The 15413-nt window shown below is 43.1% G+C and overlaps 1 protein-coding gene across 4 annotated transcripts in view; it reads right to left on the bottom strand.

Annotated features, from left to right (window-relative positions):
* The window catches only part of ZGRF1 (zinc finger GRF-type containing 1), a 140123-nt gene that overhangs the window by 19318 nt on the left and 105392 nt on the right, over window positions 1–15413 (bottom strand). For all 4 annotated transcript variants that reach the window (XM_073640577.1, XM_073640567.1, XM_073640549.1 and 1 more), the window contains 6 exons: window positions 9107–9266; window positions 7732–7809; window positions 5795–5942; window positions 5545–5672; window positions 4457–4580; window positions 1826–2002 (listed from right to left, as the gene is read on the bottom strand). In XM_073640577.1, coding sequence (XP_073496678.1) covers window positions 1826–2002; window positions 4457–4580; window positions 5545–5672; window positions 5795–5942; window positions 7732–7809; window positions 9107–9266 — 815 coding nt within the window. The remainder of the gene's footprint in view (window positions 1–1825; window positions 2003–4456; window positions 4581–5544; window positions 5673–5794; window positions 5943–7731; window positions 7810–9106; window positions 9267–15413) is intronic.

Below are 15413 nucleotides of genomic sequence, written 5' to 3'. Positions count from 1 at the left end.
CATACATAATCATATTTAAATTGATCTATAATGATAACCCTTCGATAACTGTATTAAACTGAATAAAGCTAACAAAGCAAACTCAAACTAGTCAGTACACATTGAGGTTAATAGTTGAAAAAGATGTTGGATTTGATGATCATCTCATTTCATTAAAGGGGTTTTCCACGTTTACTTTTTTTTTTTTCCTCTTTTAGCCCAAATGCTTGTTCTGTGTAAAAATGACAAGATCAGCCTTACGTACCCCACGCTGCTCTAGTGCGGTCAAAACTGTAGCACATGACCACTGCAGCCAATCATGAACGCTGAGCCCATTGATTGGCTGCAGTTGTCAAGTGCTGTAGTTATGATGTCACCACAGCGGCCATGTCCACAAAGAGCAGGGCAACAGAGTGGCAGCACTGTAGCAACAGGGTATAAGTAAGGCTGATTTTACATTTAGCAAGCCTTTAGATTAAAAAAGAGTAATTCCCGGAATTGAATGTTATCCCTATCTATAGGATAGAGGATAACTGACTGACTTTAGCTGGGGGTCCCAGCTGTTAGACCCCCAGTGATCAAAGAACTGGCTTTGCAGAGCCTTATGTAAATGGAGCGGAGATGTGAATGCTCCAACTCTGCTCTGTTCATGGTCTATGGGACTGCCATAGATAGCCGAGCGATGTACACAAATTGCTCTATCAGTCCCATAGACGTGCTCACCTCAGCACCATTTAAGACAGAACTCTACAATCAGTCCTGTTCTAATCCAGAGCAACATTCTTGAGATTGATGGGGATCCAACTGCTATCCTATTACTTGAGGATAACTTTCAAATAAACCCCTTTAATGAAAAGTTGAATGAAATGTCTTACTCAGATTATGGTACATTGAGGTATCTATGAATCTAAACTGTGTCTGAATTATGCTGATTTTTCAAAATATCGCCTACTAGTGGTTACAGGGGTCTCTAATGACCCCCTAAGGAACCCAACTTTCCAGCAAAAGTCAGGACCGAACTTCCAGGTTGTGCGATTTTGGCAAGCAGAGTGGGATCCCACAAGTCTCCTCAGCCCTCATCACTGGAAAAGTGTGAGATCTCAATGTATAAAGGGATTTTGCCGCTTGCACTAACCCAGCCCTGCCGCATACTTTACTAAGCAGTCACCAAACAGTAACTGCTCTAATGTTACCATTTCCGTAACCGCTTAGTAAGGAAGGCGGCAGCGCTGGGTCTGTGTAAAGAGCGACAACATGCAAGATCTCACTGTTTCATAGTGAGGAAAGGTTTGGAGGCTTGTGGGATCCCACTCTGCATGCCCAGATCCTACAATGCAAAAGTTTGAAACTGACTTTTCCTAGAAATTCAGGTTCTTTAGGGGGCATTAGGGACCACTTTGTTAATAGAGGCTATGGAGAAAAATCACCAGTCTAGGACCTACCACTCTTAAATGAAAAAGGCAGCTCCACGTCTGTGATGTGTATGAAGGGGGATTGCCATGTGGCCCATTTCAATAGCTAAGCCAGCCCCCTTCTCCATCTTCACATCAGCTGTGACAGAGGCTACTGAAAGGAGAAAGTCAGCCAACCCCCTCCACATAGACACAGGGAGAGGGTGGAAGCTTTCTCGTATGTCAAAACAAAGTTGGAAGTGAAGCTGCCAGGACTCAGCACTGGCTCTGATATTTTGGCTCATGGAAAATTTCTTAATTCCAGTATATTAGTAAATGTCATTTTTTTTTTTTTCACTGTACACGCATTAAAACAACCCCTAGAAAACTCCTTTAAATAACATCCAAGTATATTACTCAGCAGTAAATAAGCACACCTTTCCCTTTATGCATACCTGCTCTGAGCCATTTGCATTATAAAAGCATAGTGTGGGTAACCAGTCCAATAGGGGCTTTCTGTCTCCATCTGATATTCCATTGAGAAGAGTCCCTTCATAAAACAGTTCATTAGCTACAGCACTAATAGAGGGATGACAGCGATACTGTGTCCTCAGCATAACAGCTGCATGGCCCTGGAGATCAAGACAGCCAAGTGATGGGAAATTATACAGAATTTCATGATTTCCATTAATTCCAACATGAATATGGGAAAATAGGACAGATTTTCAGTTAAATCGCTTCAAATTACTGCAAAAACTAAAATCTCCCCCAAAATGAAACGCAACTTGGAAAACTAATGCTTTTATTATTAAAGTTTTTCAAAAGGATTCTCATTGCAACATAAAGAAGGTATGAAATGCAATGAACATTTGATTACAGTATATAAAACAGGTTATAGGGAATCAGTCACCAGGTTTTTGCCACCTAATTTGAGAGCATAATGTAGAGACAGAGACTCTGATTCCAGTGATGTGTCACTTACTGGGCAGCTTACAGTAGTTTTAATTAAATCACTAATTAATTAATTATTACTTAATATCAGTAGGAGATTATCATTAATCCTAAACCTACTACAACTACAGCCCAGTAAATGATCACAGGATTCAAGGTCTCTGCTCTTAGATGAGGGTAGCAAAAACCTGGTGACAGATTGCCGTTATGGCTATGTGCACATCACATCTTTTAGACCTGGACTTACCTGCACCGTTTTTGAGGCAGAAGATACTTCAGGAAAACGAAGGTGGTGTTTTTCCTAAAGTGTCTTCTTTGACGTTTTTTTTGTCATTTTCGCAGCAGCTTTACAGGCGACATCTTTTTTTAATCTTGCATATAGGACATTGTCGGCAAGTGAAAGCTGCCTGAAGAATGGTCAGGTCAACTGGCTGCTTCTTTCCAAAATCATCATCACACCTGTCCATAGGATGTGTCTGCTACTATATCGAGTCTATTAACGGGTTCTTGCAACAATTGTAATAATCGACCCAGTTAGGTCCGCAGGTCCATACGCAGCTCTGCAAGTATCGCGGACAAGTCTTGGAGCTGCCTGTGATTGGATGAATTGCTCTCATCCGTAAGACGGACAAGAATCGTACATACTGAGTTTTTTTTCACAAGGGCTAAGGGTAGGAGTGACAAATCACTTGTGTGCACTAGCACCTAGGCGAATATTAGTGAGTGTGCGGTCTGTATGTAGTCCCTTATGCTTAAATGAAGATGAGCTGCATCGTCACACACAACCTGAGGCTAGGCTGGTGCTGTTTTTGGAAGTAAGCAGCCATGTCATTTTCTATCAGAAAGACTTCCCCCAAGGAAATGTTAGATACATATCAGATGCCACTAAGTGGTATGTGTCACCTACAGGCTCCTACATTTAAAAATAAATAATATATGATGCACAACATACGCCGCTTACTTACAGTTTCATATATTACATTTATTATAAAAGGCGCTATATAATTCTTCATACTTCTGTAGCTGGACCCAGGAAGATCAGGAGTTATCTAGTGCACCTGAATTACAGGTGGTGCACTATGCCATGTATCACTATCCCCAGCCTTGTGTGAAGAACTTTTAACCATAAAGTAATTACCATATGAAAAGATCCTGTCCATTTATGCCTTGATGGGGGAATCCTGATTTGACAAATAATATTTTTTCTCTAATTAAAAGTTAAATTGCTTTTTTAAGATTGTAAGATCTCTTCTGGCAGCTATGCAATATAAACTTTATTTTTTTTGCTTCCACTGAATAAGAATCGGTCATACAGTGGATACACAGGTAATTTCACACTTACATCCTGCTCCTGTGCATGCCAAGAACAGGTCATTACAGTAGGGTATGGTCACACAACCTTATTTTCGGTCCAAGTGCTGTCTGTGAGAAAAAGTGGCCTCGCACAGACAACTCTCGGATCAAAAACATACATATGCCAGTTTTTTACAGATGCATTGTAATTTTTAACATAGGAAACTGTATTTGGTCTTTAAAATTTTATTGACTGCTGATGAATAAAAACAGATGCCGTACAGATGGAAAAAAAGGACATATGGACGACCTTACAGGAGAACCATCTGTTTTTATATGGATGAAAATTGGACACTTTTTTATACGCTCAGGAGAACTTAGCCTTATGGTGATATATGGTGATGTAACGACTATGTAATAAAATTTATTAAAAGAAAATCTGAGATTGCATGTTTATTTTTCCATTGTTATTTCATATATTTTATTACCATTTTTAACCCCGCAATGGGATCTTTACTATATTATAATGTTTTTACATAATATGGTATTTGCATATTTTGTTAGATCATGACAACGGGTGTATGATACAGTTGCTGTTCTGGTCTTGATGATGGGGACACAGGGGCAGCGCTCATAAGATTAGTGTGTCTTAATAGTACGCCACATGACAATACTATTACGGCAATAATTGCTAATGTAATAAAATCAGATCAATGACCAGTACGATCCGCGTATCTCACAATAAAATACAGCTAACGATCCCCAAGTGAGTTTCTATATAAACAACAATGCAGAGTAAGAGAAACAAATGCAGGTGAATAGAGCGGTCGGAGGAAACATACCATTAGGCAAAGACGATTGAAGAGAGTTTGTTCCAGCCCATACTCATGGGAAGCCTCAGAGCCTTGGAGGGTGGGAGAAAGCTGCTTTGGGTCGCCAACCAGGATCAGCTTTTCACACTGAAATCTGAACGTACAAGGAAGGGCTAAATCTACACAATGATACACAAGTATGTCGCTATACATTACATCTATAGCTTACATACAGCTGAGCTTAGCTTTACAGTCTCTGCCTGTTGGAGGCATGGAAATCTAAAGTTGATGGGCTTCCTCATTCTAGTGACTGGTAAGGTCCAAGATTTTTTACTGTTCATTTGCTTCCTAAATGCAAAGTTAAGCAACTTTTTAAATAGTCTTTATTAAAATTTTGCTGCCTTAGAGTGTCTGTAAATCCTTTATAGAGCCGATTAATCTGCAAAAATGTTTCAAATCTGGCAGAGCCCCTGCTCTTAATGGTTCTGTTTGCTTTCCCCTCCCTTCCAGTGTTAGAGACAATAGCAAGGAGGAGGTTGTATACAGATAGTCCCAATGAGGAAATGTGAGAGAGTATTTACATTCTCAGGGCAGAAAAAAAATATTTAGAGGAAGTGACCACAGGATAGAAGCTGTACTGATATATATGCTAATGAAAACAGCAGTATCCTGGATATACACAACCTTCACATCCAGCCTTTATTACTGAGACATTCCAACAAGATAAGAAAATTATAATTGGTACTGCATATCCGGGGTTTAAAAAAAAATGACAGAATCAATATGGCAGAATGAGGATTACAGTGTGAAACAGTCCAATATTATTAACTAAAGATAACTACTAACATATGTCAAAATAATTGTTCATAGCCTTCCAGATGAATATTAGGAAAGAATATGATAAGGCAATTCCTACACAGTGTAAATTTCCCTAAAGTCTGTTAATCAGAGATGCAAGTATGTGAAATTAACTCACAAGGTTTTATTGTATGTCTAATAGGGGCCACAAATGCAAATGCATATTGTAAATGCTTTACCAGTGCCCTGATTGCCACTATGAGATAATGTCTCTGGTAGATTATCATAAATGTGCTATACTGTGGCCATGTGTATGTTACCTGGCGATTGGAAGCAAAGATGATGGCTCGGTCATCTGACTGCATTCATCAAGAATCACAACTGGGAACTTCAGATTACTCAAGCAAGTGAAGGGGCACGCTGCACAAGTTGCACCAACCACACGGACCTGGTGAAATGCAGGAGGATTAAAAACATTGCAAATGCAATTACACGTTGATGAAAAGCATGTCAAGAATAAATGCAATTTGTAATGGATACCAAACACACTCAAAGAAGACCACCACATACCTGTCTAAGCAAATGCTTATTAGTGCCCAGTTTATGTAGCTCAATGCTTTTTCGAACATATGCCTTTTCTCCAGGGGTTAAGTCTTCCTTTAATAGTGCCTGGAGTTCTTTAAGTTGTTCACTTTCATTCTCAGACCCAGCGTGTAAGCTTCACATTGAGGAAATTGCAAAATCAATAGTATCAAAATATACATCCTTGTCATTTTCTAAAAATACATTTTGGGTGGAAAACCCCTTTATTCACGGTGTACAGTATGTATAATTCTCTATACTGCTCAATTAAGAAGGATATGGAGTAGATTTAATACATAGTAAAACATGTATCGGAAGATGATTAGACTAGAAACAAACTCAATCTTGTTGCACATAATAGTTATAAAACTATTGTTGTGGTATTTTTATAGTATGTATAGATATGTTTTTGCTATATTTTACTATTCTAGTAAAATCTAGGGTATTGTTAGGCAACGTAAGCTCTGCAGTCAATTATTGGCTATTGTGCTGCTGCGCACTCACTTCTGTGAGTAGCGGCTGTTGATTGGCTACGGGGCTCACATCGCATAGCAATACCATGAGAACCCTGACTCCGACATTTCTGGAGTAGCACCGGTGCTACAGGCAGGCTTGGACTGGCCCACAGGAGAAAAGGTGAATTCCCCGGTGGGCCTCTGTGCAGGAGTGGGCCACCACTCTCTTATATGAGCAGTACGTGGCACAAGATACTTGAATCACTATGTACAGACAAAGCGTTCTATTCACTTGGCAATCTACCCAATTAATTGTTCTCTAAATTTGTGAATGAGAATAATGTCACATATCGGTGAAAAGTGGGGCCCTGGAGTTGGTTACTGGTGGGCCCTTGGCACACCAGTCCAATACTGGTGTGAGGGGTGTGGGGAGATTGTCTACTACACTACCCTATAGAACTGCACTGTTTTAGTCGTCTGAAAATGTGTGTTATTTTCAGGTGTGGCCATTAAATGGCAGTGGAGATACTGTTTAAGATTGCATTACCCTTATGGTAGTCGGGGCACATAGAGCGTTAACTGGTTTGGGGCCCGCCCTTAGTGAGTGAGGGAGCACTGGGAGTTTAATTTCCGCCATTTTAGTTCAGTTGAGTGAGGGACAGTGATTAGTAAGGACGTGTCAGGAGGACACAGGAACCAGTGCAACAGAAGGGTGTGTGTGGGAGCCAGTGTAAAAGGAAGCAAGTGTTCTCAGCAAAACTACAGTGAGACAGTGTTCTCCGGACACAGGCGAGTTGGGGGACCTACAGTGAGGAAGAGACGTTTGAGGAACCTTTCTAAGAGAGGTGGTGGGAACGGTCCTAGTGCTGGATAGGCCCGAGAGCTGCAGTCAGATGGACGGAGACAGAGAGGTCTGGGCACGAATAAAAAGAAGCTAGTGGGAGAAGCTCCCTTACTTCTGTTCCCGAGGAAAGATTGGTCTGAGTACAGTTCCACGGCGAAACACATCGACCCGGGTGGCGCTGCATTAGCAATTTGAAGGTCCTCTGCCTGAACTGTGAATTGTAAAGTTTGCCACAAGTATAGTGCTGTAACTGGTCTCCTCCTTCAAAAAGCTAAAAAAGAGTCGGCACTCGGGACGGCGGGTCAGAAGTGAGTATGGAGGCTCCCTCCACAGAGTCATCACAGCACACACACCCAGGGATTCTCAGAGTCCCCATTGTCTGTCTGTAGCGGGCCAGGGTGAAGATCCAAACACTGAAACTGACATGCTACTCGCCACTGATAACCACCCTGCCCCCTGTTACACTGGCTAGAAGTGAATATATTGTTTGTTTCTTAAATTATTTTACAATGAAGGGCACTTTATATAAAAGTGGTTGGTCCAGATAGTGGACAGCCCCTTTAAAATTGGCAAAACGTCAATATTATGGCAACCATGAATAGAATTGCTCAAAGGCTATAGCTCACCTGTGCGGTAGGATGGGTTTTGCGATTTTTCTTATGCTTCCAACTCTAATAAACTGGTCAAACCCGAGATTTAGTAATCTGTAATAAAAAAAACAATGTGAAATGTGTATCTATATAAGCCAGGTAGGACGCTGCTGTTGATTTGCTAATTTGGATATAGGTTGTCATCAGAAGCTGTGGAGCCTCAAGTGTTCAGCTTTAACGGGAATATGTCAGCAGGATTTCACACACCAAACTATTTCTATATACATGTAGCGCTTTCAAAAACAAGTCCAGCAATGCCTTTACATGGCCAGTCCATTCCTCCAGTACGGAGAAATCAGAGTTTAAATTTATATGTAAATGGGACTGAAGGACTATTTGTAGATCTGAAGCCTCTGTCACTCCAGCTCTATTTTTTGGCCAGAGCCGCCTCCTACTGCTTGATTGACCGCTTCTTTGCCTGAAGTCACACAGTATAGAGGCTGTCAGTTAAGTAGGAGGTGGCGGCGCTGGGCGGAGAGTGGAGGTGGAATAGCAGAGGCTTCAGATCTACCATAGCCATTTTCATATCAATTCAAAAACAGATTTCTCAATAATGGACCCAACCTAATCCCTCTCCTCCTTTATGTGGTGTTTTAGATTAAGTAAGGCAATGTAGTGCCTTTGTGTAGTCTACTTTCACGCCTTTGTGCTACACAACAAACACTGGCATTTTCTAAACAAGAGATCTGAAAAAAAAAATCTAGAATCTTTACCTTTTAATATAAGTGAATATATTCCCATTAAACATTTTAATTGTTGCAGATAGTGACAAAATTATGATCAAAGTATATAATATTTAACAATTAAAGCATTATACAACAGTCTTTTTTATATAATTTATAACATATAGGACTAATGCTGCTATTTTAAGTCAATCATTATATAGTGTATATTTAGTAATAAATACATACATACATACACACACACACACACACAACTGTGATGCAGTGGAATGACACGTGATGCCTGGCGCCCAATCAGCAAACTAACAAAAAACACCAAAAAAACTTTAAACATGTTTTTTTTTTTTTTTTACGGAGATGCCAGTTGCCACACCATAGTTTAACCTACAGTGAACAATGGATGTTTTATGCTTTGCATTCTTAACATTTACACTTGTTCACTGGGAAACGATTGGAGATTTGTGGTTTTGCTGATAATGGTCATGCATCTATGATATCTTGTTATATTCAAAGTCAGGTCTGATGTGTGTGTTACACTTACTGAAGTGAACACGAGCTAACCATAATCATCAACTATTACCATTGAATAAATATGTTTTGTTAAAGGGAGGATTTGTCTAAATAATAATAAGCGTGTCTGTGTGGCACAATTCACAAATTTTACATACCCCAGAAGAACGCGATCAACTGCTACATTTGTGGATGAGGAGATGAGCAATTTCCAATGGACTGAACCGTGTTCTTCAGGAGGATTGTGGGTTTCAAAAAGATGAACCAAGAACAAAACCACCACGGCCAGCAAGTAACTTTTTCCAGCTCCAAAAACCCCTGTTTTACGATAAACATGTATAGATTATTTTATTATTCCATCATGCAGAATTGATTCAGGTAAAGGCTATCTTGTTGTAAATTTTGCTTTTCTGCTCTAGAAATAGGTAAGCAGAATTGTGACAAGATCTGTTGCACGACTGACACTAGCGGCACCCAAATGACCATCCATTTTTCTATACATGACAGCACTGCAGCACAGACAAACTTAAAGGGGTCATCACCATTCAGATAATCTTGGACCCCTGGCGCAGTTTATTATATAAATGTGGCACCCCTGAGGGTTCAGTCGCCACAGGGGTACTGCACCTCAGAACGAGGTGTGGTATCTCCTCTCCCAGGTAAGGATGGAGTACTACACAGGATCCCAACCACACTCAACACTACACCACTCCAGTTCTGAAGGGGGCCTAAAGCACCATAGTGCTGCCCCAGGCCTGAATGGAGGAGTTGGGGGGAACCAAAGTTAGGGGGAACCACGTAGTGAGTGAGAGTGGAGGAAGCATTTACCTAAGCACTTTATTAGAATTCTATATAACTGGAGGCCATTTTAATAACAAGGTCTTTGGTCGTGGGTCTTTGGGACGGCATGTCAGCACAAGGCTGCAGCTGGCTGAGGGTCCACGGTCCCCGGTCTCGAGACGGGGGGTCGGGGCAGAGTTATAACTGGCTCTGTCCCCGGTCAGGGTTCAAGCAAGAAGGGCCCAGGAGGGGAGCAGAGGAGATGGGCTCCACAGGCGAAAGGATCTCAGGGGGTGCGGACGGAGCGGAGTCGCCACCTGCATACCTTATTCTGGCCCAGCCAGAGAGACCCTGCCGCAAGAGGGGGTACCGGTCCCCGATTATCTGACTTTGCACTTTACGTCTCTGTCGGAAAAGTCCGGAGGCTTATGTGGATCCCAGGGGGATACGGACGGAGCGGAGTCGCCACCTGTATGCCCTAATCTGAGTTTATCCAGAGGGACCCGGCCTTACGCCACATTCTCACCACAAGTCACCAAAAAGGTCACCCAGTCGGTCCGGGAACTACACGTTACCCACAAGGGACATCGCAGTACCTGTACGGGACTCAGTGGGGGACACAAGGCGGGAGAAGTTGAACAAGAGAGGAACACACTAGAGCGGGGGTCCTGACAAGTGCTCCTGAACTACCTGGAGTGTGCTGAACCCCACCCTGGCGGCCGCAGCTCGCCGTGTGACAGCAGAGAGAAGCTCTGAGCTGACTACACACCAAAGTGAGTAAAGACTTGGATGACTTCAACTACCGCCTCTGTCTGTTCTTTCCTCCAGTGTAGAGTAGAGCCGACGCTCTACTCTACACTGCCCTGAGGCCCCGCTCCACCTGTGGGGAGTCGTTCCAACTAAGCTGCCTAAACACCGGCCTCAGAGGACTGTCGCAGCGCTGGTGATCCTCACCAGACACCACAGGTGGCGTCACAAACATTCCCTATCCCATATAACTTTTCCCCCCTTCTTTTAAGAGTGACTCCAGGGTACGGGCCCGGGAGCCGACCACCGCGACATCTCACAAGATCAGGCAACAACAAGGCCCGGGTGCCGAGTCGTCCCCCGTCCCCTGGGCGCGTCATAAATAAATAAAAGAAACAAAACTCACAGTCCCTGGGTCCAGCACCCAATGTTCTGTATTGGCTGCGACACGGACATCATGTTGAAAATGCTGCAGCCAATCAGTGAGGTAAGTGGCTCTGTCTACACGGGCAGAACCACTGAGCTCAATGGATTGACTGCCGCACTGCAGAGGTGATGTCAGCGCTGCAGCCAATACTGGACACTGGGAACAGTTGCGGACATTCAGCACTGGACCAGAGATGGTAAATAAAGTGCGATTTGTGTTTTTAATAACAAACAGCACCCGGGGACCAAGACTATTATGAAAAGTGACAACCTTTTATAGCATTTTTTTTTTTCTTAAAGATTAAATATTTTTATTTTTAATTACATTTTAGATTTTTTCCAGTGTGTTATAAAATGAATTATATAATATTATGTGGAGGCAGAATAATAAAGCAGAGAAGCACATCACACACAGGGAAGTTCTGCCTATAGGACAACAACTGCCATGATTGATTGTGTAAGTTCTGCACACCCTTACCTCCACCACAACATTTGAGTCCTACATGAGATATTGAGAATTCTCGGAGCCCATGGATTCACCAGAACGCAGTATGGGAAAACCTGATATAAGAATATGGGGGACTCTTTACTCCAGTCTTGATCACAAATGTGCTTAAGTAAGATGCACAAAACTCATTAAGAGCTTGCATGCTTAATGAATTTGACACATCTTTCAACTGTTGTGCACCACTGCCAGAAATGCAAAATTCTGCTAAAAGTTATACCACTTCTGCTTGGCCAGGCCCCTTCTGCTAAGCTTCACCCACTTCTCGAAAACAGCAAATATCATCCCATTTTTGTAAACGGATTGCTGCAATAAACTTGAACCTTTGTAATGCTAGTGAAGCAATTGCACCCACTAGATTGCCATTTACAGTTCTAGAACCAATTTTAAAAATGTATAAGTAGAAATGAATTCAAATTTATAACACACACTGTGCTTATAATAGCATCATACACAGACAGTGGATATAAGTGTATGTGCCAACCATGCGTACTAGCCTGTGGCCCCGACACTGCGGAATAGCAATTATGCAAATTAGTGGCGCCATATTTTTTTTCACCTGCAGACTTTCCTCATAGAGGTTAGTCTATAGGGAAAGTCCACAAGCAGACCCGCAAGAAAAATTGACATGCTGCAGGTCTGAAAGACGCGCCGCATGTTAGTTTCCTCGGGTGATCTGCCGGGTACACGGAGACGAATAGTGGACATGGGATTTCTAGAAATCCCATCCACTATGCTGTAACATCTGGATGCTGCGGGTTTGACGCTGCATAAGCACGCAGCGTCAAAGCCACAGCGGCTCTTAAACATGTGCACATACCCTAAAAAGTCTTCACACCCCTGTTAAAAAAAAAAAAAAATCATACCAAGAAGAATCGTTTCAGGACTTTTCCCACCTTTAATGTCATCCAAAATCTGTGGGGTGCATGCACGTGTCCTCTTCAGCAAAGTGTCCTATTCGACAAGTGTCTCTGACATTTCAATGGCAACTGACTAACGTCCATCCATCTCTTCTACCTTCACACAGGTATAACATCTCTGCTTACTGTATCTGTGTCATCTGCTGCATTCTCATCTTGAAACAAATTCATGGTATACTGTCTCTGTTTTGCTGTATTTCTGCTGTTATCTGTTGCATTTTATTCACTATTTACTGATATATGTCTGTCCTTCCATCATTGTAGACTTTATCAGATGGTGAAAGGTGTCAGGCCTAGTGTGTCAGGCCTAGTGTGTCAGGCCTAGTGTGTCAGGCCTAGTGTGTCAGGCCTAGTGTGTCAGGCCTAGTGTGTCAGGCCTAGTGTGTCAGGCCTAGTGTGTCAGGCCTAGTGTGTCAGGCCTAGTGTGTCAGGCCTAGTGTGTCAGGCCTAGTGTGTCAGGCCTAGTGTGTCAGGCCTAGTGTGTCAGGCCTAGTGTGTCAGGCCTGTGTCAGGCATAGTGTGTCAGGCCTGTGTCAGGCATAGTGTGTCAGGCCTGTGTCAGGCATAGTGTGTCAGGCCTGTGTCAGGCATAGTGTGTCAGGCCTGTGTCAGGCATAGTGTGTTAGGCCTGTGTCTTAGATCAGCTCTCCACCCCCAGGTGTGGTGACCAGCTGTTAATTTATCCACAAGCAGCTCCCACAATCCCTCTCACCTGATGCTATAATCCTCCCTATAAATCTAGATGCGTCATAAGGGGTGCATATGTGTGGGGTGCATGCATGTGTCCTCTTCAGCAAAGTGTCCTACTTGACAAGTGTCTCTGTCATTTCAATTGCAGTCATTCAGGGCAGGAGTCAGGTAACCCACACTTTGTACTGTCTTCTAACTATGTACTTTATTTCTGCGTCCATATTCCTGTGTGCTTTTTTCATCCACATTCACCGTCCCATCTGCCCTCCATCACCACTCATCCACATCTGCCCCTCTCTCCGTCCCTCTCCCATGTACAGCTCCGATGCTCTTTTTAATTTTCTGAAAAATCTCACTCCATTTTATCCAAAGACATTGCACAATAAACCATGTCACAAATCCAAAAACTAATTTGCTCTTGCTCTTTTTACTGCTACTAATTATTTCAGGGGATATCTCCCCTAATCCCAGTCCACCCTCCTCCAACTTCAATCCCTCTCCCACCTCATATCGAAACCCTGCTAACCTTATTAACATCAGTTGTACTCCTTCATCTCCCTCTTAATTGTGCACTGAGGAATCCACGGTCTGTATGCAACAAACTTCCTTTCCTGCACAATTACTTTCTGACCAACTCTCTCAATCTGCTGGCCCTCACTGAAACCTGGATTCAGGATTTTGACAATGTCTCCCCAGCCTTATGTCTCATGGCGGCTTGCATTTTTCCCATTCCCCCCCGAGACCTGCGAACAGACTTGTTGGTGGAGTTGGTTTATTCCTCTCCCCACAATGCTCTTTCCAGGTCATCTCCCCAGTTCCATCACTCTCATTCCCTTCTTTTGAGGTCCACACCATCAGGTTCTTCCATCCCCTCTCCCTCAGAGTAGCGGTCCCCCAGGCTCACCCACCCAGTTCATTGACCATTTTTCTGCCTGGCTGCCGCACTTCATGTCCTCAAATTTACCAACCCTTATCCTGGGAGACTTCAACATCCCCCACCTCCGAATCCACATCTATCTTTTACCACTTTCTTGGCCTCTCACAGCTTTCAATCTCTGAGACACACAAAGACGGAAACACCCTTGATCTGGTCTTTCTCTGGCTTTATTCAATCCCCTACCTAGATTACTCCCCTCTTCCCCTCTCTGATCATAACATTCTCTCCTTCACGTTCACAAATGCTCGCCCACCCCAGGACACTCCTACCTATCACACATTCAGAAATCTACAAGCTATTAACCCTCATACACTTACAGACTCCCTTCACTCATCACTGTCCCCAATATAGCTGTAAATCACTACAATGATACTCTCAGAAGCACCCTGGACAAAGAAGCGCCCCTCATCCTCAGAATCTCCAAACACAGCGTAAAACAGCCCTGGCTCACACTGCAAACCCGATCTCTCCTGCGATGCTCTAGGAGTGCGGAAAACTCTCACACTAGAAAACTTTATCCACTATAAATTTATGTTAAGAACCTATAACTCTGCCCTTAACCTAGCGAAATAGACTTACTTCACCACCCTGATCTCCTCACTATCCAATAACCCAAAAAAATACCTTTTCGACACCTTTCACTCCCTCCTCAGTTCTAAAGCCCAGGCCCCTATCACGGACATTTGTGCTGAAAACCTGGCCTCCTACTTCACAGAGAAAAGATCCTAGTTACTTACCGGTAACGGGATTTTACAGAGCCCATGACAGCACCACCTGAGAGAGGGTATCCGCCCACCAAGGACAGGAACCTACTGAATAAAAAGGCGGTACCTCTCCTCCGCATCAGTTTTGTTTCAGAGCATGAGAGGGCCTCCGAAGACAGGTTAATACATAACCACCACCTCAACATATGTACTAAACACCTTAAAAAAAGTGCACACCACAGTGATAAAGGGGAGGGAATTAATAGGGTGCTGTCATGGGCTCTGTAAAATCCCGTTACCGGTAAGTAACTAGGATCTTTTCCCCTTCTCCCATGACAGCACCACCTGAGAGATTTATAGAGATCAAATACCAGAGGGAGGGATCACCGCTTGCAACACCCTTCTACCAAAGGACAGATCAGTAGAAGAGGAAAGGTCAAGACGGTAATGTTTGTAAAATGTAGCGGGGGATGACCAAGTTGCCGCCTTACATATGATGTCGATGGGCACATCCGCCTTCTCAGCCCAGGAAGCAGCTACAGCTCTGGTGGAATGGGCCTTCAGGTTCTCAGGAACCGGCAGATTGCTAGAAGAGTAGGCTAAGGTAATAGTATCCCTGACCCATCTAGCTATGGTCCCCCTTGTAACCTTAAGTCCTTTCCTAGCCCCCTGAAAGGATATAAATAAAGCGTCACTCTTTCTCCAGGCTTTTGTCACTTCCAAATACTGGACTAACACCCTCCTAACATCTAAGGT

The sequence above is a fragment of the Phyllobates terribilis genome, unplaced genomic scaffold (genome assembly GCF_046119375.1).
Source record: "Phyllobates terribilis strain yellow unplaced genomic scaffold, ASM4611937v1 Scaffold_1__5_contigs__length_1240528914, whole genome shotgun sequence".
NCBI classification, from domain to species: Eukaryota; Metazoa; Chordata; class Amphibia; order Anura; family Dendrobatidae; genus Phyllobates; species Phyllobates terribilis.
This window is presented reverse-complemented; position numbering and strand designations above follow the sequence as displayed.